Source organism: Suillus bovinus (assembly GCF_016758785.1).
Source record: "Suillus bovinus strain UH-Sbo-P2 chromosome Unknown EDB93scaffold_30, whole genome shotgun sequence".
Taxonomy (NCBI): Eukaryota; Fungi; Basidiomycota; class Agaricomycetes; order Boletales; family Suillaceae; genus Suillus; species Suillus bovinus.
In genome coordinates this window covers 25,782-50,023 of record NW_024542086.1, presented here as the reverse complement: position 1 = coordinate 50,023, position 24,242 = coordinate 25,782, and the positions used below count along the sequence as shown (strand labels likewise).

General features: G+C 48.0%; 7 protein-coding genes across 7 annotated transcripts; 2 read left to right on the top strand and 5 right to left on the bottom strand.

The window, feature by feature from the left end:
• Positions 1 to 611: 611 nt before the first annotated feature.
• Positions 612 to 1,766, bottom strand: EDB93DRAFT_1085906 (uncharacterized protein; the record flags this gene model as incomplete). The annotated part of the gene is made up of 1 exon (XM_041445941.1): positions 612 to 1,766. One exon carries the CDS (start codon positions 1,764 to 1,766, stop codon positions 612 to 614), a length of 1,155 nt encoding a protein of 384 aa, XP_041307361.1.
• A 367-nt stretch (positions 1,767 to 2,133) lies between these two features.
• Positions 2,134 to 4,144, bottom strand: EDB93DRAFT_1250651 (SKIP/SNW domain-containing protein; the record flags this gene model as incomplete). The annotated part of the gene is made up of 6 exons (XM_041453042.1): positions 2,134 to 2,182; positions 2,248 to 3,098; positions 3,158 to 3,757; positions 3,810 to 3,874; positions 3,927 to 4,078; positions 4,128 to 4,144. 6 exons carry the CDS (start codon positions 4,142 to 4,144, stop codon positions 2,134 to 2,136), a joined length of 1,734 nt encoding a protein of 577 aa, XP_041307360.1.
• A 59-nt stretch (positions 4,145 to 4,203) lies between these two features.
• On the top strand, positions 4,204 to 5,786 carry EDB93DRAFT_1337421 (mitochondrial import inner membrane translocase subunit Tim54; the record flags this gene model as incomplete). Its single annotated transcript, XM_041455364.1, has 2 exons — positions 4,204 to 4,652; positions 4,704 to 5,786. The coding sequence occupies exons 1-2, from the start codon at positions 4,296 to 4,298 to the stop codon at positions 5,784 to 5,786; spliced, it is 1,440 nt and encodes a 479-aa protein (XP_041307359.1). The 5' UTR covers positions 4,204 to 4,295.
• A 104-nt stretch (positions 5,787 to 5,890) lies between these two features.
• On the bottom strand, positions 5,891 to 12,475 carry EDB93DRAFT_1328563 (Sec63 Brl domain-containing protein; the record flags this gene model as incomplete). The annotated part of the gene is made up of 38 exons (XM_041455121.1): positions 12,368 to 12,475; positions 12,258 to 12,307; positions 11,998 to 12,207; positions 11,780 to 11,938; positions 11,654 to 11,721; positions 11,579 to 11,602; positions 11,524 to 11,533; positions 11,367 to 11,473; positions 11,252 to 11,312; positions 11,131 to 11,203; positions 11,052 to 11,061; positions 10,881 to 11,012; positions 10,651 to 10,830; positions 10,421 to 10,592; positions 10,282 to 10,369; positions 10,200 to 10,234; positions 10,033 to 10,145; positions 9,953 to 9,977; positions 9,804 to 9,901; positions 9,728 to 9,743; positions 9,295 to 9,671; positions 9,223 to 9,243; positions 9,131 to 9,178; positions 9,054 to 9,079; positions 8,967 to 9,003; positions 8,828 to 8,917; positions 8,670 to 8,778; positions 8,559 to 8,619; positions 8,431 to 8,508; positions 8,372 to 8,378; positions 8,249 to 8,317; positions 7,934 to 8,199; positions 7,797 to 7,884; positions 7,650 to 7,745; positions 7,334 to 7,605; positions 7,236 to 7,280; positions 6,436 to 7,153; positions 5,891 to 6,388 (listed from the first exon to the last, which is right to left on the bottom strand). The coding sequence occupies exons 1-38, from the start codon at positions 12,424 to 12,426 to the stop codon at positions 5,891 to 5,893; spliced, it is 4,596 nt and encodes a 1,531-aa protein (XP_041307358.1). The 5' UTR covers positions 12,427 to 12,475.
• Positions 12,476 to 12,536: 61 nt separating this feature from the next.
• On the top strand, positions 12,537 to 13,087 carry EDB93DRAFT_1321115 (cyclin-dependent kinase regulatory subunit; the record flags this gene model as incomplete). Its single annotated transcript, XM_041454928.1, has 3 exons — positions 12,537 to 12,671; positions 12,730 to 12,923; positions 12,981 to 13,087. Exons 1-3 carry the CDS (start codon positions 12,625 to 12,627, stop codon positions 13,085 to 13,087), a joined length of 348 nt encoding a protein of 115 aa, XP_041307357.1. The 5' UTR covers positions 12,537 to 12,624.
• Positions 13,088 to 13,881: 794 nt separating this feature from the next.
• On the bottom strand, positions 13,882 to 18,447 carry EDB93DRAFT_1226720 (Metalloenzyme, LuxS/M16 peptidase-like protein; the record flags this gene model as incomplete). Its single annotated transcript, XM_041451228.1, has 15 exons — positions 17,906 to 18,447; positions 17,715 to 17,762; positions 17,620 to 17,658; positions 16,979 to 17,567; positions 16,813 to 16,928; positions 16,089 to 16,760; positions 15,937 to 16,032; positions 15,769 to 15,878; positions 15,673 to 15,714; positions 15,408 to 15,621; positions 15,231 to 15,351; positions 15,079 to 15,170; positions 14,927 to 15,023; positions 14,419 to 14,874; positions 13,882 to 14,366 (listed from the first exon to the last, which is right to left on the bottom strand). Exons 1-15 carry the CDS (start codon positions 18,218 to 18,220, stop codon positions 13,882 to 13,884), a joined length of 3,492 nt encoding a protein of 1,163 aa, XP_041307356.1. The 5' UTR covers positions 18,221 to 18,447.
• A 2,060-nt stretch (positions 18,448 to 20,507) lies between these two features.
• Positions 20,508 to 24,230, bottom strand: EDB93DRAFT_452098 (putative transmembrane protein). The gene is made up of 10 exons (XM_041456417.1): positions 23,365 to 24,230; positions 23,194 to 23,313; positions 23,001 to 23,136; positions 22,551 to 22,945; positions 22,399 to 22,498; positions 22,173 to 22,351; positions 21,859 to 22,123; positions 21,584 to 21,802; positions 21,453 to 21,533; positions 20,508 to 21,395 (listed from the first exon to the last, which is right to left on the bottom strand). The coding sequence occupies exons 1-10, from the start codon at positions 24,105 to 24,107 to the stop codon at positions 20,820 to 20,822; spliced, it is 2,814 nt and encodes a 937-aa protein (XP_041307355.1). The 5' UTR covers positions 24,108 to 24,230; the 3' UTR covers positions 20,508 to 20,819.
• Positions 24,231 to 24,242: the final 12 nt, after the last annotated feature.

Here is a 24,242-nt window from a genome sequence, read left to right as displayed (position 1 = left end):
CAAGCCGCATCTAATAAGATTAAGCTTCCATGCCAGTCTACAACTCGGTTGTGGTACTGCCAGCGCAATGCCAACGGTTGCAGGAGGAGGTCACCAACAGAGTGGTATCATAAACACTATAAAGTGCAATCGGCAGACAAAATTTGACCCTCTGCTGCTGGTGCACGAAACTTCGCATATCATAATCATATTGGTTCTCCTCGGTCGGGTCCTAGGTGGCTAAGGGTTGCTGATCACTTCACCCAAGAACGCTACGATGGGGTACTTCAGCTCAGAAACTGAATATACAAGTCCCTGAGGGAGACAATGCAAAGTACCTAAGTTGCAAATCATTCATACAACAAGCAACCCCTCCCGCCCAACTCAACAATTTTTGCGCACCCCACCCCAACACCGTACCGAATAATTCGAGATATCATAAGAACGAAAAACAAAACGTAGTAGAAAGATGTGCTCGCTGAAACGTCGCTGCGAGATGCGAGGTATCAAAATAAATAAAAGTTAAACATGTGGTGCTACCTGCGTCAAATCATTAAGGACAGTATTGCAATGATCGTCGAAAGACATACACTGGCTCGAACCCGCGATCCAGCTCACGAATGATATCAAAGTCAATAACGTCTCCCATCAGAAACCAAACTGCTGGTACGCCCAGCGTTCCTCCAGTCCGGCTGATTAGATGCGACGAGTCGATCTAGGCATTCCTGGGGAACCATGCCTTGTTCACCACGCCCATTCGCACAGAGTGCCCACGCGTCGTCATACTGAGCAAGCACACGAATACGCTCGCCCGCTGTGACTGAGAGCTCGTCAGGAAGCGTAGGGATAAACACGCGGTTGACAACTGCCTCAGTGGCAGTCGTTGCAGCAGGGGCAGGTGGAGAATACGAGTGGGCTTCTACTGCTGTGCGTGCCATGGCAACAGCAGAGTCTCCGGGGCTTAGAGAGGGTGGTGGTGGTGCTTGGGAATACATGTTCATCGGATTGTTATACGAAGCGGGAGGCGGGGCTGGGCCCGCATACCCCGTGAATGGACTCTGCATCCTCTGGATTGGAGGCTGCAGGGGGGTCTGATATTGCGAGTGTCCATGTGCTTCAAAAGGTGACATTGGTGAATTCCTCAGCGAAGCAGGTTTTTCAGAGAAATCATCAACGGGAGCTGCAGGAAGCGGCTTGGTCTCGTTGAAGATATTACCAGCGGGCCAAGAGAGGCGACGGTTCTGCCTGCGACGGAGATACGTCTTCCGAATGATGAATATGACCAGAGCCAGGGCGACAACTACGGAGGCCGCAATTATACCACCAAGTGCGCCGCTAGAGAGTGTCTGGCTTGACGCGCTACTGACATTGTTGATAGCTGTAGAGGATGCGCTTGAAGTGGTAGTAACGATCACCACAGATTGAGACGTGGTATGCGAAGGACTAGTAGTTAGTCCCGTGCCCGTGTCAACGGGGCCGTTCGTGGGCACGGTGGCTGAGGGTGAAATGAGAGTGGAGTGCAAAGAAGCTGAAGACGTCAACGTCTGCGAGGAGGCAGAAGAACTCGTAGGTACAGATGACTGTGAAGAACTAGTCTTCGCTGTCGAGCTCACTGCAACAGGTGTGGTAGATGTCGTAGAAGTGGTTGTGAGGGTAGCACTTTGACTAGTGGTGGTAGTAGAGTTTGTGGTAGCATCTTTGGCAAACACGAGAGGAGACGCATATGGGTCGTTTACAGGCTGGACGTGACCTAGCCGTTTCGCGTGCCGCACCCGCTCAGCAGGCATGCGTCGAAATTCGGAGTGCATATTGATACAGGCGGTTTAGGTAAACTGAATGGTAGGAGCGCTGAACGATAACAGCTTGAATTTTGTAAGGAATGTGGGTGGAATCCTCAAGGGAGACCTGCCACGATGAAGATGGCAAAGAGAGAGAAGGACAACTGGCTGGCGCTACGTAGTAGATGGTTACCCGTGGGCCGTCACGACCACAGGACGGACAGTCACAACACGTTGTCAACGACATCAATAAGCGTCGACAATAGATTTTGGAGTCATGATTCGGAGAAATAAATAAATAAATGCACCATCCATGCAAATCGCGAAGCAAACTGCGAATAGGATACATAGAATAACAGCGATAAAATACAAGTGCCTAGAAATCGGACGCCTTTTCCAGTTGTTGTCGTTTCCGCGACCCACCACTGCAACGAGACCAAGAATAAAACAAGTTAGTGTACCATCAGCAGCAGTGCAACGCCCTACTCACACGTCAGTGTCAAGCCCTCGTTTTTTCCCAGACTTTGCCTCATCCAAGAATTTATCCAGACCGAAGACATCTCCCGTATCCTTCTCAAATTGTACAGGTCCCTCACGAACTTCTTGATCCTCTGCTCCCTCGAACCCAACACGGGCCTTCCCAAGACCAAATCGGTCGTTGTCGAGAGCCTTGCCGATACCCTCCTCGGTCCCACCACCGAATGAGTCGTCGTTGCCTTCTGGGATATTACCCCTAGCCTTGTATATCGCCGCTGCCGCTGTCGAGCCGTGGAACAACGGCCGATCGTACAAATTGTAATTGTCTTCATCTGCAAACGAACCACTGAGCGACTCCTGGTTAAATAGCCTTGAATCCAGCATGCTCTCTTTCGACATAGTCGGCTTGGCAAGACCGAGCGCGATTTTCTCCGATATATCACGATTTTGTTGCCGTGCAAGCATCTTTGCGCGCTGCTCGGCACCCATGTTCGACATTCGCATGTCACGTTCGCGTTCACGACGTTTCTCGGCACGCATTTCGTCACGGAGCTTGCGAGCTTCCTGTTCTTCGGAATCTTCTGGTTCAGCGTCTGATGCGGAAGATTCACTGCCGCTGCCATAGCCAGCGAGAGTTGACGTGACCGCCGCCCGAGATTCTGCTGTTGGTCGGGAAGGTGCGACACCACTGCGTTCTTGGCGGGCGCGTTGTGCAAGCATGCGGAGGTTTTCCTCTTTAGATTCTTTCTCTTTCTGTGCAAGTTTCTGCTGCATAAGTGCACGCTGCCGAACTTCTTCACGGGCATGTCTGTCTGCGACGAACAATGCTTCTGAGAACTTGGCGAAATTGTCGTTAATGTGAACCTGTAAAATCAAACATAAAATAAAATAAGCCTGAAATCAAGAGAGACAGCACTACTGACATCTTGAAGACCCCGACCATCTGCGGCCAACCGTTTGTCGAGTGGGATAGTAAAACCTTTGTTGTTCTTCCAATTGGATATACACGGTGGGATCATCCACTCCTTCTGCTCTGCTGCCGTCGCCTTCCTTGGTGGACTCCGCAGTACAGGAGGGGGTGGACTAGGGGGTCCCCTGGGAATCTTCTTGTGCTTGAACCTCGGCGGCTCCATCGGATCTTCCACAACCTCTGACATTTTAATAATCCTCTGCTTAAGCGCACCATTGTCCCCTCCGTTCTGCTGGCCGGGTGTGTATCGGATATATGTCGTCTTCCCCTGCGCATCCGGGACATGCTTCGGTTGTGCAGCCTTGATTTTCCCGGAAACAAGTTGTTCAAGAGCGGCCCGGGTTTTATCCGCAGTGGCTTGAACCTCCTCCTCAGAAGGACGCTCCATCGTCCGCTGTTCATCCGTGAGGTCTTTTCGATGAGCAATGGGGACAAGGTCTTTGAATTGGGACTGAATATATTTGCCAGAACGTTGGCCTTGGTGGGCAATAACGTCATAACGAACGTTGCCTTCGCTATCGACTTGAAGAGCAAGGGTATTGCCTGCGGCCGTCTTCAGGTGTCGATTCAGTAAACCGGTGCAGAAGCATGAAAAAAACACTCACCTTCTTCCGCCCGAGGTCTAATGGATATTGTGCAACATGACATTCGGGATATGACCCACCATCCCCTGCATAAAAGCTTAGGAGGCACATAATCATGGGATAAAGATGTATACGCACCGAAGTCCTCAGATTTTACCGGCTTCCATCCCACTCGTTGGCCGTATGGCGGTATTAGTGTGCGACTGATCACAGATTGAGATGGAGCAGGCTGGGGAACTTCTTCTTCGTCGTCTGAAATAACTGGTGCATGCGTAGGTAGTGGAAGTAGACTGCACAGAAATGTCAGCATCATTGACTATCATTCATAAATTGACTTACGCAGCGAGGGCAGCCATGGCAGAGATGATCGTTTAATTGAATTGCTTATGGTCACTCCTCTAGACTTTTGTTTACCATTATTTGTGGCGGCGGGTGCAGCAGTATTTTTTTTGGTTCTGACAGACTATAGCACGGCTCGATACATAGCTACACAGCAGTAGCACGGGCATGAGCTCGCAAAATGTGGATTCTGTGCCAAAACCTAGTCAAGTGCAAAAGTCCGGCGTAAGAACAGTTTTCGAATACACTGGAATTCCACCATCCTGGTTCGACAAGCGTCCCAAACTTCCATCCCGGAACTGGCTCATCTTCCTCTCGGTGACCACCTCTATCGTCGCATACTACGCTTATGACCGCAGAGAATGTAGACGTATTCGTGCAGATTATTCTTCACGCGTTGAACATCTTGCCAAGGAACCACTAGGTACCACAGACCTGCCACGCAAGGTCACCGTATATGGCGCGAAATGGCCCGGAGACGAGGACCACGATAAAAGCTTGAGGTTCTTCAGGAAGTACGTCAAGGTGCGCACTATAAATTTGAAATTGAAATACGCTCACCATGTTTATCTGTAGCCGATTCTTGTAGCAGCTGCCGTTGACTATGAGATGATTTCGGGGCGCCGAAGTGGTGACCTCGCCAACCGCATTACGGACGAGATTAAGACTCGTCGACGTGTTGACGCCGGTCTCGAGCCTTCATCCCAGAGTCCAATACTTTTGCCCAACCAACCAACTCTTGAGCAAAAACGCAAGCGAGAACTCGAGGGTGGCATTGTCCTTGTCGGCCGCCACACATTGAAGGAGTTCATGTCGGGGCTCAAACGCGGTTGGACGGAGAGCATGGATCGCGTTGATAGAGAAGACTTGCTCGCACAGGAGCTGGCGTCGGATGGCCGATTTGACGAGCCAGAGGAACCTGTTGTAGATCCTGAAGTGGTAGATGGGGAGCCCTTACCAACCCGTTCGCGCCTTCTACCTTCGCAGAACACGGTAGTATTCTCTCCTTTCCAGATGTCTTCTTCAAGTCCATCAAAATCTATACAACCTACTTCAAACATTCCTGCACATTTAGACACACCGCCATCGACTATACCTACCCTGCCAACACTTCTTCTCGTCCCCTTCACAAATCATATTGGCTTCAGCCAGGTTCCTAATATGTTGTGGGGATTCTTCAATGAGCGGCATAAAGTCCGCGCTGGTTCTGAAGCAGCTTACTCTCTGATAATGAGTCGCATGCGACCATTTGCAGCACCCCACACGACTGTTGCTACTTCAGACATTCAGGAATCGCAGTCGGGCGGGCATCAAGGGGGAGACCTTGATTTCGATCTTCCCGCAGAATCGTATTACGTGGGTGCTTATACGCCGTCTGAAACGGAAAAGGCACGCAAAACGTACTACGACGCATTGCCCGCTAAGCTAGCAACTGCACGCGCATTAGCACGAGGTACCCGAGCCCCTACGAAGGAGGAAAATAGTCATCCCCCACCAACAGAAGTAGAGCTCCGTGCGGAACGATTGAAGAAGGAGATGAGATGGCGTGGCGATGAGGCTGGTTGGGACATCGTGAAACCCGGTCAACCTGTGCAATGGGACGAACGATTTGCCGACGCCCTGCAGGTTTTTGACGAGCCTCAAGCAGACGACGCATAACCCAGGAGTTGACTGTCATCCACTCAATTGACCCCATACAAATAATCTTACAGCAAGTACCTATACGTTATAAAGTTCAACCCACCGCACATGACAATTCATTATTATACAATGTCAACTGCACCACTGTCCAACCAGCTTTCAAATTCAGCAAGGACATCAACAGCGGCCGTGTCGTTGGTTTTCATCTCTCGGTTCGTTTGCTGATTCCCAAGCGCAGGGTTGGCAAAGTTTGAGGTTCGCCTGAGGGAGACTGGAGGAGGAGGGTAAGGTCGGTTGGTAGTGTTGCTTTGTATGCCAGATTGTGGCTGGGATCTACTAGGTTGGAGACATTGTGACGCAGTAGCCTGAAGCTCCGCGCTAGAACGTGTGATTTTTGTGGTCCGAATGTGCGTCCTAGTTTTCTCTCCATCCTCGCAGAGAGAAGGTTCCACTGCTTGATGAGGCTCTGGCAGGATGTCAAAGTAGGATTCATCAAAGAAGTCATCAGAGGGCTGTTGCAGAGGGGCCTTGAACGGTGATTGGATGCCGACGTCAACATTGAGGGATTCTGCAAGATAGAGCGAATGGCGATCCGTGGACTGGACAGCAACATCGTCCTTCTAGAATGACTGGAGTCAGTTGATGAACAGCATTTTTGACGTTTTACCTCTGCAGCCAGTAGGGCATAGGGGGAGCCGAAGAGCTTCAGGCCGGATTTGAAGTGTTTCGGATGACGGCCGTCATTCGCTAATTCCTGTCTCGGGGAGTAAGGTCTGTATGGCGTGTTATCGCTCTTGAGACGCTTCCGAGGGGTTGAGTTATTGGGAGGTAGAGAGTCGCATGCCCGTTTGCGAGTGGGGGAGGGAGTCTTGGAGAGAGCATCCATCGTGGTGTCGTCATCTCGAACTAGCGCATCAATCTCTGAGCTCGAGTGATCCTTCGAACGAACATCCTTTCCTTCGCACAGAAGCTCATAGATATTCGCAAGGTCGTTATCTGACTGCGAGTCGCTAAGTAAGTCCTTAGAGGAGGGCGGTGACTGTGAGCACTTCAAGGTAACGAGCTCGATATCGAAGTTTGGGACCAGTTTTCGTTTCCTTGACAAAGGCGCTGGGGCATCTTGTTTCAGCCGTTGACCTTCAGAGAGCCCCAACTTTCGATTAGCATCAGCACCTGTATGAAGCGAGTTACGTTGCTCAAGAACCAGGTCGCGTTTGGTTGTCTTTTGTCGCTTGGGAATTGGGACGTCGCCCAGCGGAGTGGTAGCTTGACTTTTGCATGATAGGTCGATGGAGGAGTCGTGAGCTTTCTTTGCACTCAGCAGATGGACAGGTTTTGTGTTCTTTCTTGGGACGCGAGAAGGTCCTGTGAGCCCGTCACGGCAACTATCACGCACTTCTCGTCAGCAGGAAACTGCAGGATGATTCTAGGCAAAAAAAATCTAGACGCCTCCGGGTCAAAACTCACCAAAAGTGACGGCAGGCAGATTTATCTTTGCAGGTATGATTACAGCTATGATTTTTATGTCGACATTCAGTAACCCAATAACAAGAGAATCGACTCACTCATATTTCCCGTCTGAGCGTTTTTTAGGCGGTGCGTCGTTCCGCACGGGCGTATTGGTCATACTCGGATCATTCCCCTTCACTGTAGGACGTGAGATAGAAATCATTGTCTTCTCTTTGTGATGGTTAGTATTATTTCGTGTCGATGTGCTGCTTTGGAGCGGGCTACGGGGTCGAGTAAGATCTTTAACGGGGAGGTTCAATTCGTCCTCGTCATCAGGTCCCATATCCCAAAAGTCGGCAACATCTTCAAGCCCTTCTAAATCCATTTCCTTCGAGAGGTGAGTCCATATAATGCTATCTGCATTTTGCTTACCAAAGAAGTCATTGGGCGGGTATTAAGTGTTGGATATTTATTTGTGGGTAAGGAAGGCTTGAAGCTTTCAGTTACGGTAACCCCAGCGATCTTCTCCTAATTGTATGAATTAGCCAATATTCCCAGATGTTGATACTCCCTGCTGACTGAAGAGATCGAGACGTTGATGGTCTGACTCGGTCTGGTAAGCTGCGCGTTGATTATGAAGGATTTTCCTTCCCTCAGCACCCTCGTCCTAGCGCATTAACATCAGTGGCGAACCACGTTAATGGTATAGAACTCACGAAATGCGGCGAAAGTCGATGAAAACGAAGTCGGAGGTCATGGTAAAAAGAGTTGTCATATCGAATCCGCCTCTCTTATGTTTCTTGGACCCCGTAGAAGCTCTCTTGTCCATGAGAAGACCACATTCAATGGAAAGTTCGACATCTACTGGTGATTTCCCATCGCTAGGCGAAACCTTCACTTCCGTCAAGGTGAGGAAGTACCTCGGTAGCTCGTTAGCAGCCAACAAAACTTCAGACCCAAAGGGGGATCTGCGGCTCAGGAGCTAGCCGGAAGTTAGCTTGTTATAGTGTTGCTAAGTCACGAGGGGTCACCTCTTCGAGTCTCAATGGGCTGGTACTTAGTAACTTGGGAATTGAGGATATGTGATTCTCGGCCAATATCTACTCATGCTTGCGCTTGTAGCCCGATCAAAAAGAGTAATTTCAGATCCCTACCTTGATTCTGCAGGACCGATGTGAGTCGAGCACGTGGGAAAGCAAAGTAATCCACTGACGATTTTTCGCCGATATATTCTAGTTGTTTCAGGACAATCGGTCGATCTTCCCATGCCTTGGCATGAAGACAACGCACTCTGGGCAATTCTCTTCAGCCATCTACAAATCCGAATAACAGAAAACGTACAATTCCAGCCCGTGCTTCACTTGCGCTCCGTTCTTCTTTATGATGGCAACTTCCGCAACCGCTGGGGTATTCAGGTGAAGAATTAATTCAACTTTAGAGAGGAGAATTTACCCATGGCAATCCGGCCAACATGACGAAAAACTGAGAACGCCTCGAGGCATGGCTGGCTTTCCCCGCTTCTGAATTCAGCACTATTTAAGGACAAACCGCCTAAAACCGCCTTCAAAAACGTCATTTGAAGTACAGGCAGATGAGAGTACAACAGCTACCTGTATAAGCAAGAATACTTTGTCACTCGTGCCTTGAATTTTTTTGACTGCAAACCGAACGTCATTATGGCGCCTGATTTTCTCGTATACCTAAAAATGATGGACCTCAGTACAAACATTCATGCTTCACATTCCTTACCTGTTTTTCACCACTTCGCAATTTAAGGTCGGATAATCTGTAGAAAACAGTTCGTGCTGCGAGGTCAACCTAGCTGTTAAAACTTACTCCTCCGAAGCGGATATCATCTCAAGCTGTCATCATTTTTCCATTAGATCATCGCTGATGAATGCCCATCAGCTTACAATCTCGCGTAAAGATGCAGTTGGAGAGAGGTCCAAGATTGCTTTCATCTGTCCAAGATCAGACGTGCTGTTAAATGACGCGAAAATCTTACCGTTCCATGACGAATGTAGAACTTCATAGGCTGTCAGCTTGTGTGACACACAGAGCAGAGAAAACGCCTCACCCTGCTCATGATATCGCCGAATTCAGTAGAACTCAGCTCTCCATTGCTCGGAGAATAGGTTACCAACTCGGTTTCCCGCAGCTGCTCGATGCTGTCCATCACAATGCTGTCCACCTTGTCCTGCCAAGACTGGCGGTCATCTTTTCCGATATTATAGTGCTGTGGATTCTTTTGTATGCGACGATACAGGAACGAGCGGAGAAGCCACTCCTGAGCGGTCTTGACGTCAGTAATAGTTCCCAAACCAATCTCAGAGTTTAGGTGCTCGGTCAAATTTGTGTGCAGACTACTCTCCAGAGGTGTGGTCCCCTGAATGAGATCGCGATATTTCCTCTCGAGTTCAGTTTCACATAAAATGACAGCAACTCCTTCAGTGTCTGAGCGCAGGAAGATCAACGTCAACTGAAATAAATGCAGAGTGGAAAACCGGTACCAAATTGTGGGCGACCCTATCATTGCAACATCAGAACCAACTGATAAATAGGTTGTAGATTGAGTGTTGCACGCACCGCTCGTCCCATCATCTGCATAATGTCGAGATCCGAGTACTCTTTCGATTCACCATTTTGATATAGTTTAACGCCTTTTATGACAACCAGATGGGCAGCTGAAACATAGGATCAGTATCGCGAAGGACTACCAACGGATAGCACCTTACGCAAGTTAACTCCGACCGCTAAAGTCTTTGCGTGACTTTAGTAACACTCAATAGAGAAGAAAATATATCCTAGTATTCACCGACGTAGCCAAAAGAACTCTTAGTACTTTACGCAGATACAGGTCTTCGATGGTCTTCCTGTCGTCGATAGTGAGTCCAGCGTGATGCACGCCGATTCCCAAAGCAGCCAGAGCTACAAGTGATGAGTACCAGTGACAGTAATTCCTAATTACCACGTAATGCTCACGAGCGAGATCTTTGTCGTGAAAAGTCTGATCAATTCTAACCATCTATGAATATATTGTCCACTTTAGTATCTTATCACGCACTGCAAAGGCATGCTCCACGGGAGCGGCTTTTTCGCCTTCATGGTTTCTTCATATTCTTTAGCCAATTGCCTGGCGGTTGTGATGGTCCCTACAGAATATCTGGTAGTAGTAGGGATGACCAGTAATCGCGATGTCATACCTTTTCTTGTCGGACAGAACACGAGGATTGGTTTGTCAACGGCGTGTTGTTGTAAAACGGCGAATAGGCGGGCATCAAGGGTATGCGCATATGCGAAGTCATTCTGACCTTTTGGCTTGATCACGCCATAGATAAACCGAGTGAGTCTACAGGGCCGATATTCGTCACCAAACTGTATTGCCCATTAGCGTAAGCTACGCATAAAATCAAGCGAGCCTCGACTTGATTACCTGAAATATTTGACCAGGATGATCGCTAGACGCATGTTTGCTCCCAATCCAGCTTGCGACATCTTCGATGTTCGGGACTGTTGCTGATACTAGAAGGAATCTAACATTGGATCCTCTTGCCTTCATACGAGAGACAACGACTTCTAGGGTGCTGCCACGAGATTCGTTCAGGATATGAACCTGGCCAACCCTTGAATGCTTCTAGCGGAACATCTCAACATCAGACTCACCTCGTCCACAAGAAAAAGTTTGATCTGAGATAATATACGACTATGGTCATCCCTGGAATGAGTGTGAGTGTATGCTACTGTCACAACGAAGACGCTTGACCAATTCCTAGTGAGACTGTCCCACTTCTCGGCCTGAGATAATGTCAGTGGTATTATCAAATATCAGCAGACTAGAAACATGCTGTAGTAACACTTTTGTGGATCGAGTTACATATCAGAAATCATCAAACACTGCGATGACTTAACTTACATGATTCTAGCATTCTTAGCATCGCCCCACACGCCCTTGCCGAAGACTACAGTGTCACCCGTGAGCTCACAAGCTAAATCTTAGAATGAGTGTCATATCTGAATTATAATGCATTACATACTGGGTATCCCGAGACTGCCAAATTTGGTGGTCCACTCCTTGTATTTTTCCGTGCAGAGGGCCTGTATTGACACGTAAAACGGCTTCAAAGGGATGCAAAAGCAACACAATTTTACCTTAGTTGGGGCGACATAGACGCATTTAGCGGCTTCGTTTGTGCGATCGTTGACCATGCGGATAATGCTCAATTCAAAGATAACAGTCTTTCCACTTCCAGTGGGCGCTACACGCTAGCTAAGCCCCAAGCACGTCGAGAAGAATGACCATTCCTACCGCTGATGACCTGCATGCCTGTTTAGAGACATCTCAAGTGATAAGAATAACGCACCATATTCTCATTTGAGTAAAGTACCTAAGAAAGATCAAGTCTGAAGAAATCTGAACGAAGCTTCATAAAGCTTACTGCATCAAAGCATGTCGACTGAACAGCGTTGAAAACCCCGAACTTGAACATGCTGCGAAACATATCCGCTGTCCCATCAAGTCAAGGTTAAAAACTAGGAAAGTGGGCGGCAGGAAATAACCCTACGAAGTTCGGAAACAGGGCGCAATCGCACTGATTGGTGTTTCTGTTGCGTATGACCACCAGGCCTATGATTAAACACGGTGTCGTAATTAGACCCGAAGTTGTTTGTAGTTTTATCCGAATTTCTATAGTGTGTTTCTCCATAATACTGATGCGGGTGGTCTAAGATGGTTACCATGTTGATTAGAACCAAGGACAACGACAGATATGACAAGACTGACGAATACTCTGCGAAGCATCATAGTGGGCCTGACTCTGGACTTGCATGCCAGTATAATCGACAGGGCTTGGAGTGTATTCAGGAGTAATGCTTTCATAGTCTTCCAGATAAGGTTGTGCAGCACCTGAGTGAAATGCATGGCTAGCTGGTGGATGACTTGCAAAGGCGCGAGCACGGTCGTTGAAGCGTTCCGGTGGAGATGGAGAAGAGTCTATATATATATATATCATCCTCAAAGAATATTCGCGCGCATACACCCACCAAAATCGTCCTCAGACCTGGCAAAATCATCGTAATAGTGTTGGTGCTGTCTGTGGTGTGATACGACATCAGCGTAAGTACCGTTAATTTGAAGGGATTTCATGGCATACTGCAAGGGAGGCATTCCAGATCTCTGGTGTCTCAGAGACCATCTGCGAGGTTGTTGCATTAAGCCGATAGTGATATCAATGTTGATGGGTAAGTAGCAAGAAAGCGACGCGTGATATGTCACGGACGCGACTGCACGTGAGGACAGAAATCAAATCTAGTCACGTTTGTCACACAACACTTTGTCTCGAACGTTGTACTTATCTCATAGACGTGTTTATAGAACTCTTCTCTATTCAATACCCCTGTCTTTTTCTCAATGGCTGATCGTCAAATTGCGAGCAAGATTGAGGAGTACATCGAAAAGTTAGCCGTAATGTTTCTTCCGTTACGATGCACTCATGTGGCTAATTTCGACGTGTAGGATCCACTATTCTGATCGTTACTCTGATGACCTATACGAATACCGTCATGTCATCCTACCGAAACCACTACTCAAACTTGTTCCAAAAGAATTCTTTGACGACAAAGTAGGCACCCTTCGTCTACTATCGGAAGCGGAGTGGAGAGGGATCGGCATTACTCAGAGCCTCGGCTGGGAGCACTATGAGGTACATGGCAAGTAGAATTTTTAAATGAAGTCAAAGATGTTATCCACTGACAAAAAGCAATCAGCCCCAGAGCCTCATGTCCTTCTTTTCCGTCGTGCGAAGAACTATGCAGCCCCCCCGCAACCGCAACCTATTCTGGCTGCGAGACAAGCCAATGCGAGAAAGAAGTAGCGTGCTGTTCCACTTGGCTCCGGCATTTCGTCCTTTCGCTTGTCTTGCATCGCTTTCTTTGCAGCTTCTTCAGTATTATCCAGTGCGTTTCCGATACATTGTATCCATTGTCTGCAGTGGCATTTCCGGGCTTATAACCGTTGTGGTGCTTCCTCTCAAACCATCAAGTAGTCTCACTTAGCACGCTATTTAGGTTTACCAATGAGGCTACGAGCGTGCGTATACTGTGGTATACGGCACTTTCAGAGCTCTCTATCACCTTGTGTAATTCATCATCAATCAACTTAATAGCGGGAAACCGAGGTGACTCGAAACTACGGTTACTACTTTGGTGACTCGGTAAACTCGGCAGTTTCATGAATGATGGGATTCCACATCCTCATTCTTTAAACACTGCAAGGTCGGTCTTTTTGATTCATGTCACTAGACTGGCGCCATGACCCTCAGTACCAATGGTCGACGTACGTACAGCTTTGAGCACTTTCTTTAAACGATCATCCTGACAAGCTCCAGTGTCTATCAAGTCAGTCAGTCACCATCAATATTCAGGCATCTTTCGTCGGAAGCCTGGGAAGGTTGTCATTGAAAATGATCTTGTACACTCCCCTCTCCCCGATGTGCAAGATTGCAGCCAGAATAGGTAAAATTCATGCCAAACATACTTCAATGGCCCAAAGCACAACATTCACATCTGAGAAACCTCCCGCAGTGGGAGACTCATCACCTGAAGCACCGTAAAGTAGCAATACACATTAGTACATGAAAACAAAGTACAAGAGCAACATCGATGACATCTAAAGCTTGGCGAAGGGCAGGTCTCCCCATTCCACCAAGGGCTGCGGAGCCTCTGTAACTTTAAGAGATGATTTGAAGTCTTTAACGTTTTCAACGAAAGTCACCCCTGCAGTCCGAACGTCGAGCACTTCATCATCATCTGGGTACTGCATCATCAACCCGGGTATTGTCTTCATCAACTCCTGATAATTGTCGAACCCGCTAAGCGCGTCTTGCCAGTATTTTGCAAACTGCGTCGCAAAGGGATTCTCGTCAGCCATTTCCTCTTTCCACCCTGAAGGGTCGACAAGTGTGGTTTCAGCTCTGACCAAAGCTTCGAAAGCCTTGACAGCGGTGGCGCTGATTCGCGGTGGCCGTGGCTTTCGGGACTGTAATTGGACGGAGAGTTTAGACCTTTTAGCACCCAAGGGATGGACGCGAGAGATAAACAGTTCTAGGACATCGTCCTTGGTGACGTCTGTCAGCAAGTTCGAATCATTGTAGCCTAGATCCTTGTTAGGTGGAAGCAGCGGAAAAGGAAAACAAATGAAACACACGTCTTAGGAAGTCCAGGTACCCAGAATCGATATGCTCCCAAAAAATCGCGCGTTCCTTCTTCAAGTCCTTGATGACTTCAGTCCACTTTTGCTGTAGGCCAGTTTTGAACTGCTCGAAGTCCACGGGTTCCATATCTTCGATCTTACTCCTCATGGTGTCCAGGAATGCTTCCACTCTCTGCTCCAAGTATGCAGGGTTCCGTTCACTTTGCACTACCAACCGTAGCCCCAAAAGCGATGCTCCAGATAGTTGCAGTTCTGAACAAAAGACAATATAACCAAGTTGTTCCTTTGTCCGAAGGATGTCGAAAGCCGGCTCCGACATCATGTGTATGAGGAGCAAGGTAGTCGTACGCAGGCGGGCATCGGTAGAACTTCCGAGTTGAAGATAATAAGTTAGAGATGAATTGGAATCGTTGGGGTTGGGTATATGGGACTTCCAGGTAAAATTGGAGCCTATTAAAGCAAAGGTTAAGCGCGCCCTCGCCATATGATGGGCTGAACATGCCTTCTGGCAGGATGAGCACGCGTTGAGCGGTCTCGTCCGCCGATATTGGGGAAGTATTTAAGATGTTCTCCGCCATCTCTGATAAACCAATGGCTTCCTAAACTCATGATTGATTACAATCGACTCGGTTGCCAGCAGGGAAAAATGCTTACGTCTTTGTGCATGTTGCCGGTTACCAACATCTCAATGCTCAGGCGCGCTAAAAAGTCGTCGATGTGTCTCTGCAACTCAACCTCCGTGATGCCTATCATAGTTGAGGTGTTAAATTAGTTCTCTTCAAAATGTTGATATCATAGCTACTCACTAGAGATCTCCTGCAGCTTTTCGGCAATAGTCCAAGTGTTATGAGTGAGCATGTATTGTGTATAATAGTCTGATAATCGGTAACCCTGATCCATGAAGAAGTTTTCCCAATCGCGCTTAACCTAATTGACCATAGTAAGCCAACTTGTATCGGAGAAACATAACACGAAGCAATAACCTTTTCTTTGAAGACTGCTAATCTGTCCTCGCGGACTCTTAGATTTCTCACAGTCTCCAAAACGCGGCAAGCAAGGACAGGCAACTTTTCGTTGTACCCATCTAGAGTGATCATCAGCCCGAGGTGGTGCGAGCCACTGTGAAAGACAAGTCCGGCAAGTTCTGCGTCATATGCAAATTCTTGTAGCGAATCATTTACAAGATCAGCAAAAAGCCTGGATCAAACTTATCGTCAGATCAAATAGGTAGGTTGCAAAGCAGCTCACCGTGTCATAGTTTCGGCGCGCGGAGACGAGCCTGCAACCGGACTATATTGATAATCAGTCCGCAGCCCCAGAATTCTGGTGATCCAAAGTACATACCTACGAAGTTCTAATACGAGCGACGCCTTTGGAAGCCAGAATTGGTCATCTTTCTTGTGCCACACGGACCCCATTGGCGTCTGTTTGATAAGGTGAGGACGTTTAGCCGGCTGTAGTGACCAACCGTGGTCAGAGTCGGGGACATCGGTATGTGTAGCTATAGCATACCTCAGCGACGTCACGTTTCTCCACTTCTAAGTTAGTGGGTATAAATTCATTCGGGCCTGGGAGGTACAGTTCCATAATATCATTGGGTCCCTCAGCCTAAGTCACCGGTTTGTCGATGAGTCTGATGAATACCGCAATGGAACCTGACTTGCCTGTTCAACAAACGATGGGTCCCACCGCTCTACTCTGTACCCCGTACCGTACCATTTCTCGTGCTCCCAGTGTTCATTCTTTGAAATGCGCTCGAGTTCCTCTTTCTTCGCCATGAGCACTGCCCTGCCCTTTGTGATACGCATATCTTCCAATATTTCACGAACTTCTTGCTCTGCATCTTCAGAATTCCATTCACATGGGACGACTGCCCCGCGAAGTAATAATTCAGGGGGGACATGCTTGCCCAACCTCTCGGAAAGTGAAACCGCATAGCCCTCCGCATTCTCTTTCGTGGCAAATTGAAATCTCGTGAGCGCAATTTTGACAAGCTCCGATTGGTACCACTTCGGGAATGTAGAGGACCGCAGGAGGGAAAGGTATTTGTATGTCGCAAGGGCCACCAATTGGTAGTTCTCAAAACCGAGCTTGGTCAAATGAATGGTGAATTTGAACATTTCGAAGCCTCGTGCGAGGGATTGAGGACCCGAGTTGAGCGATGTCACCCATCCCTTGTTTTTGAGGTACGAAAAAAGCGAACCAGGACCTTCATGACCAGCAAAGTGTGAGATAAAATGTGCAGGCTTGTACCGCCAAAGCGGCGACTGCCATACTAGAGGAAACGAGATCTCAATAGCGTGGAAAGCCTTGACAGTCTGGACGGAAACTAAAGTCTAATAGGATATATCAGCAAATCAAATCGCCAGCAATAAGACATGAACTTACCCCCATTTCGTTCAGACCAAAAGGATGGTCGGGAATTACGGGTAGTGGATCTTGCTCTCGGTTCTTGATAGGTGTAAACAAGGTCGAGACCATGTCAGCCAACGAATCGAGCGGTTCTACAGTCGATGTGACAAAGTATTCACTCGCAACAGAAACAGCAACGTACCTTTCCCAACAACACAAAGTCGCATTCTGCCTGCACAATATTCTCTATTCCACCACTCGACTAACCGTCTGCGTGTCTCACGCCCAACGACACCGCCATCTGGTTCATTCTCGCTGTTCGCAGATATATTGGACGGGACTGGCGATGGAATACGGGAAGGGAAAGGTGAGGACGCTAAACTGTCATTAGATGATACTGGTGATGCTGGCGCGCTCCCATCCACAGCGGTGTGCGTCCCATTCTTTATCTCATTTCCGTTTAGCTTACTCGCCGCTTTGAATGTTCTCCCGGCGGCACTTAGCGTTTGGCGATTACCACTGCCAAACTTGCTCCACGGATGAGCTTCCTTGGTGAGATGTTTGTTAACCTGGAAAATGCGCCATGCATCCATCTGATGGTTCTTGGAATGCTCCGAGTCAACTGCATTCATCTCCCGCGTGGTACATGAGGGCGCGAAGAGAGGGCAGTGGAAAAACGCAGAAAAACGCGCTAACGCTCCAGGGAGTGTAGAGGTCGCAACACGGAAAAAGTAGTTGGTGTTTGCCGGTGCCGTATAGGCATTTGACTGGCCATTGTTCTTAGAAAGGTACTGAATTCAGAGCAAGTCAGTTAAATGTCGAAGGGCAATCTATGACACACACTTCGGAGTACTCGTTTTCTTTCGGAAATTGTTCAGTACCCTATGAGAAATATTGTTCAGCCATCAGCCAGTACTTGTGACAAGAGATGTCCATACCATGAATAACAAGTGCTCGCAAAAGTGGGCAAGGCCGGGGATATCATCCTATGAAGCTTTCCATTAGTAAGTATTCCGATCTCTGTCACTCACAACAAGAAGAGATACTAAAACTAGTATACTTTCGTAGTCATGCTTCAGACTGCAGATACAGAATACGATGTCTTCGATCCTGTGAGAAATGCACTCACTGGGTCCGACAAGTGACCAACTGCCACGTCTAAGCTTGCTGCGGCGATATCGGCCTTGGAATCTTGGATCAACAAAGCTGAGAGGCCATTTTCGAGCTTGATCAACCTGTACTCCCGCTCGTCAAGTTGGGACTTCTCTATCGGTTTGGTGAAAAAAGTATAAGCAGGGACATTGGCGTGGTTCTCGACCCTCTGCCAATCATGAGCAGCCATAGCGAAAGTGCGATGGTTTTTGAATGGGAAACGATGGGTGGTATGTAATACGGAATTAATGTGAGCTGAATAAATACGAAGATGTAATAGCGGAAGCGCCATTGAGAGTGTCTTCTATGGCATAAGCTTAGTAGTATTACTAATATTAGACAACAAGGAAGAGGACCATTTGGGTCCGGAAGCATTAACCGCCACGTCAGGCCTCCAGCTTTTTGCGCTTGGTCGCAGATAACTCGTTTCTTTGAAGCCTTTCGTACTACCAACATGGAACGCATAGTTTCCAATTGGCACGGGCGCAAAGAGAAGAACTTTGCGACTTTGAATTGTCCGAGGAGAAGGGATAGGGGCAGTGGGTCTGATACCCTCCCGGTTTCATAACCTTGGAGGTACACCATGCCATAGCTAGCGCTCAGTTCACGTGGTCATATTTGTCATCTCGAGTTCGAGAAATACTCATCATACAGCTGTGAGTATGAGTAAATCATAATTAATATTCTGCCACGTCGCAGGGGAACACAAAATTATATGTGCCATGGCAAAAATAACCGTGACTTGCCAGCTTCATGAATTGGTGGAAAGTACAAAACCATGCAAACCAAGTTATACCCCTAGAAGTATACGCCCCAAAATTCAGTAACTAAACAAATCTAACAGGTTGATTGAAATTTCGAAAACAGTTATCTCGAAGCTTTTCGTGGATTGATGGTGGGTATCAAGCCATGTCGGGTTCAACACTCCCACAAGTTCGGAATCCACAGGTTTAGGACTCGAATAGATCTAAGTTCGTGGAAATTTTGAAAAAAGTTATCTTCATAAGCTTATCTAGACCTTGCTCACCTTTTCGTTTTCAGAAATGTTCAATGATATCATCTTTCTTGAAATGAAGCATCGTTACACTCTCATGCGCGCATTGAGGCATTCCGAAGTCAAAATATGTTTTGTGCCGAGCACCGGACAGGCGACTAACATCGATACTATATCCCCCGGACACAGCAGTGATATGCATTAGCCTGAGTTCGGCGGCACTCTCTGTAACTCCACACCAACGCAGAATTGCCATGTGGAGACAAATTCCGCTGAATTTTAGTACCGAAATCTTACGCGCCCCGCGGGAAGAAGGAAAGACGGCCCGCGTGCTCTGATGCCACAAATCATGAGTTTCGTGTGTTAGGCATGCCACCAGTGCTTGAGTCGCTCACACTTCCGCGGTCTGGGGAAGGTTTGATGCGTGCCCACAAACGAAATCGAAGACCAGCGCTTGCAAATTCGGTATCGTTGTGAGGGAGCCGCAGCCAGAAGGGAGATTGTACCAAACGCACGGGAGTTAATTAGTTCTTCAAGCCATAAAGCCTATCTCTGGGAGGACCTCGGAGTACTCGAACACGATACAACACCGCTTGGTCGTTCCACGTTTACCAAAGCAGGAAGTCTTGAAACCTTCAGTCGCATAGATGAAACCAATCAAAGGAATGTTAGTATCCAGCAGTGCCAGATTTGCATTATGAACTTGTTACTATTTGACGTTGCGCCGCAAGCGACCGAGGGCAAGAGTCAAGCCGAGGATAACCTAGCATGCAGAAGTAAGGCGACCTCATTTACTAGAGCGGTAATAGACACGAAGACGGAGGTCCGAGAAAGAGCCCAGGATCATCGATCATCATGAATAGTCAGTGACCAACGGGACGACCGTCACCACAAGCTTCGAAGTTCGAACTCTCGGAACTCTCGGTGGAGAACGGGCTCCCGTATGCCCCCTCAACATTACAAACACCTCACCAAGATCAATGTCAAAACAACAGACTCCAAATTTTAGGTATGTCGTGCTTGTGGTGTGAAAGAAGCCAGAAGAGACAGTAATACGATGGCCGATTTGGACACGGCAGGCCCATCGGCACAACCAAGCGGAGTATAAAAGTTGCTGTGTCCGTCACTTTCTCACACTTTCTCACTGTCTGGCACCGAGAAGTCAGCGCTGTGTCACGACATGTCACATAGGCCGATTTCAAAGTCAGTTCGGCAATCAAGTCGACACTTTCAAAGTTGGTGTGTGCAGTTTAAAATTCCGTCGCAGCATACATCGGCAGGTGACATTCGGCGTGACTTCGGCACTTAAACCATCTCATTCAATTCTTCTTCAATATCATGGTCATTCGACCTCGCAACGAATTGTATTGGTGAGAATGGTATCTATGTTCGAAATTTTGTGTCGAAGGAGCTGGAAATATGATTTTTGTGAAAATGCCGACTTCTGTAGCCTAGGTCCTGTTTTGCTGGCTAAATTCTTGTTGTCTGCTTCACGACGAGACTGAGCAAGGACAATTAGAACCTTCTTCTCGCCGCCTAGCCATGCTTTTTGATAACCAATTAAATAAAAAAATGTCCCTTGGCGTCGAGGAACCCTATATCGGTCATAGCCGGGGACTTACCCCCGCCTATCCTAATGTATAGGTAGCCATGCTTTCTGTGCTTCTTGCATTTACACGTGTCTCATCTATGATATCACCGCATGTCGCGTTCAACTCATTTACCCGATATCGTCCTTACCCCAGTCCATCCCAGTTTGCAGCATCTCAAGGCATGATAAGTCGAGCCACGTCATGAACTGCGTGTCTGGCAAATCTTGATAGGTATTTGCGTCGTAGTCGCTCGTAAGCATCATGATTAATGCGATTTAATAGAAAGTATGTACGCAGTCCCTCACTCAGATGACAGGAACATGTTTAGGGCCCTTCGCAGCATATATCTGCGCCAGCAGCCCAAGCACCCCACCGTCCTCCAAGTCTTCTTCGTCATTGATCCCTTCCTCCTGCGACTCGTACGGCTTCTTGCCTTGAGTGTCCCCATCAACGTACGAATCGCCCAGTCCACTGCCAACGCCACCATCCAAATTCCTATCCTCATCCCGTATCGGCGGGGGCGGAGGCGCAATACTTCCTTGAGAGTCGCCTAGTACCGCAGTCTGCGCCATGCCCATGGCTGAATTGGAGCCAATGGCAGACTGCCATATAGTCGAGGAAGCGAAACCGCCTCCACCTGCGATGACGTTACCCCCGCCCAGCTGGAGTCTTCGCCGGAGGGCAGCATGTTGACTCTGCCGAAGAGCGCGGTCGTATTCGTGAGCACGCTCCACAGGGTCCTTGTTGCCATCGTTCAGCAGGATGGTATTGTCTAAGGCTGTTCTTGAAGCAGAAAGTTTTCGCCGTGCATTGAGGTCGGCGATGCGGCTAAGATACAGGGAGCCGGAGGGATCTGATGGATTCCAATCGGGGTTCGCTGCCTGAATGACAGAAATAGTCATCAGAGATACGGACTATTATATATTACATTCACAAACCTTGAAATTCAAAAAGCTCTTTTCCATCTTGCCCTCTCGAGACATCATACGCTCATCTTGGTTCTGCGCAGGAGCTCCGAACTACACAACGGTCAGCAGACGTAGACAACGACTTAAAACGACTGTCTCACCTTGACATTGCCGTGCCTCTTGAAATCGAACTCAGCAAAGCTGCATATGTACCCTCTCCCAGGTATCCAGACAGTGAAATCATGGAAAAAGTCGATAATAGCGGGTGCACATGAGGGCAGTGAAAACCAGAGTATGAATGGTGTCGTCAAGACTGAGACGATCTCTTGTATGAAAATGGGTATCTTCATCGCAAAAAGCTCTCCGAATTCTTGGTGAACCTGTTACGATTCAATGTAAAGAAGTAAATTCGACGATGGGAAAAGCCAGGACCAACCTTCTTGGAATGTAACTCCGTCTTCCATTCATCTGGCATGTAATGCGTATATTGGATGACCTCCGTCATGAGCAGCTCAGGATCGAACACCCTGTTATCCTCTGGTATCATTCCTCTCGCAACGGCAAGCACGGCCCCAAAAATACCAAGATAAAACAAGACAGTCCTATGCGGCGTGATCTCAAAATGCAAGACCAAATCGGGATCAATGACAGACGCGAGCACGAGCACCGCCGCAAAGGACCCGGCAACAAAAGCCACAAATCTAAACAAGTGGTCAGTACAGTCGATGAAAAGAGAAGTCATGAACGAACCGCATGATGATGGTTATCTTCTCGTTGGGAAATTGACCAATATACATGCTCGCTAGAGGATGTGACTCGTCTAATCGCCGCGTGAAGAGATGCGAGAGTTCGTTGAACTCGCGAAACTTCCACTGCGCAAAGGGCGTGTAGCGTCGACTACCAATGGATGACGGATTTTTGTGGTATTCCTGCAGAATGTTAGGCAACACCGCAAGTCATCACAAAAGTGACCCACCTCGAAATAACGGAAGAATGAATACATGATCATGTAGAGGAAAATAAATGGTGCAAAGATAGCGTTCAATATACCCACAAAAATGAGGCGTCGACGAAGCCTAAATCACACGAGCGTAAACTTCCTCGCGTTTAGCTGGGAAAAAGGCGCACCCTTCAATTAACACGGCCCTGTTCTTGGTCTTTAAGAACACCTTCCTGACACGTCCTTGCGGGTCGAACAGATACTCCATCAAACAAAACCGTAAATTCCACTCCAACACCCTCGTTAACGTCCGCCCCTTGCCATCATCACTTTGCCTCAATATTTGCTTAAGTCTGGGAGGAAGCGGCACGCGAAGATCAAGCAAGTCCTTATTAAACAATGCAATGAGGTAGTTCTCTTGCCGCATGATGCGATTCGCGATATCGTGTGCGTCGAGAGAAGCAGTGGCTGGCGTTGCAGCATTAGTGCCGTGCGCTGAAGATATGGCCGTTATGGGGTTTTCTTCTCGTATTGCGCCTATCCTGCGCACGATTTCAGGCCAGGCGATGGTCGATATGTCGGCCTACACCCGTACTGTATGAGCACCAAAGTAAGGATAAAGACTGAAGTGTACGTACATCTGGGACGCGTAGGAGGTAGGTATAGAATTTATACATATCTACCAAACGCATGACCTCGAAGACAAAAGATATAATTTGCCAGACATAGAACCCAGCAAAAAGCAGAAAGAAGAGTAGCGTAAATCCAGAGAACCTATGACATGCACGTTAGTATATTGTAACTGTAACTGTCTTGGAACCAATTGCGCACTCTGATACGCAGCGGTCGACCACTACGTCCGACAGCCGAGTAGTTTCATCCTCACGAATACGGCTGTAGTCGACACACCCAAGTAGAAATGTCGAAAACCCGATTACGAATCCTACTGTGCTACGCATCATCAGTCAGGCATTTATTTCGGAATGCACAAAGAGTACTGACAGGAGATTGAGACCTCTTGCTAGCGCTATGGAATAAATCCCTTTGCCCTCATAGTACAGATACACCTCCTGCAGAAACGCGTCCAGGTTATATACATTGACCCAGTTCCAGAGGGCACGTTCATAATTGTCCAACCCACGCATAGGTTTGGGTGATTCTTGTGACCGCTGATATGGTGGCGTGTGCGGAGGTTCGTCGATGTCTACTTCTGACGGTCTGGGGGGTATTGAAAGCATAGGTAGAGTATCTGTAAGAGACACAGTTTCATGTGGAACAGAACGTGCAGATGTGGAGTAAAGTGGTTGTGAGCGGCCCTTGCCTTTAGAGGGCCGGCCAGACGCTGAAGAATCCTCTATCATGAAGCGCTGAGGGGCATCATCATCTGATTCTTGTTCGTACGTCTTGTCCTCCTTTCGTATGTTAGGCCGTAGCATGTTAATGTCGGAGCTCTTGCCGTCCCATGATACTCTGTGATTTCCATGTGACTTGATGCTCTTGGACAGGATCCCTCTGGTCGCGTGGCCTGCTTCTAGATCTTCCTCGGCGCTTTCGTTCTCGTTTTCCTCGACAACAAACTGGTTGGCTTGAAAATAACCTTGGTGTGTACGGCTCATTGGATTCATCATGTTGAGGAAGGGGCGTGAACTGGACATCATGAGGCCTCCTGGAGGATATATGGACTGTGAGCCATGCATATTTGCTCTGGAAGACGTTGAGGGGCGAGTTGAGGGTGGAGACGACATTCACAGGACTGATCACCTATAAAGTACAGCGTTAATTGTTCAGGCTGAGTTCAAGGACAGTATATGGCAGGATTGAAGTGTTCGTACTACCAGACAGTACGCGTACCTTTATGTCCTTTGTCACAAATGCTCAGA

What these genes read in the sequence shown, in the direction of transcription:
- EDB93DRAFT_452098 (XM_041456417.1), bottom strand. Translation starts at nt 24,107, where the DNA reads ATGTCGTCTCCACCCTCAACTCGCCCCTCAACGTCTTCCAGAGCAAAT. An exon ending in CGGAGTTACATTCCAAGAAG is followed by an intron (nt 21,803 to 21,858) that starts GTTGGTCCTGGC and finishes GAATCGTAACAG; the next exon opens with GTTCACCAAGAATTCGGAGA. An exon ending in AGAGGCACGGCAATGTCAAG is followed by an intron (nt 21,534 to 21,583) that starts GTGAGACAGTCG and finishes ACCGTTGTGTAG; the next exon opens with TTCGGAGCTCCTGCGCAGAA.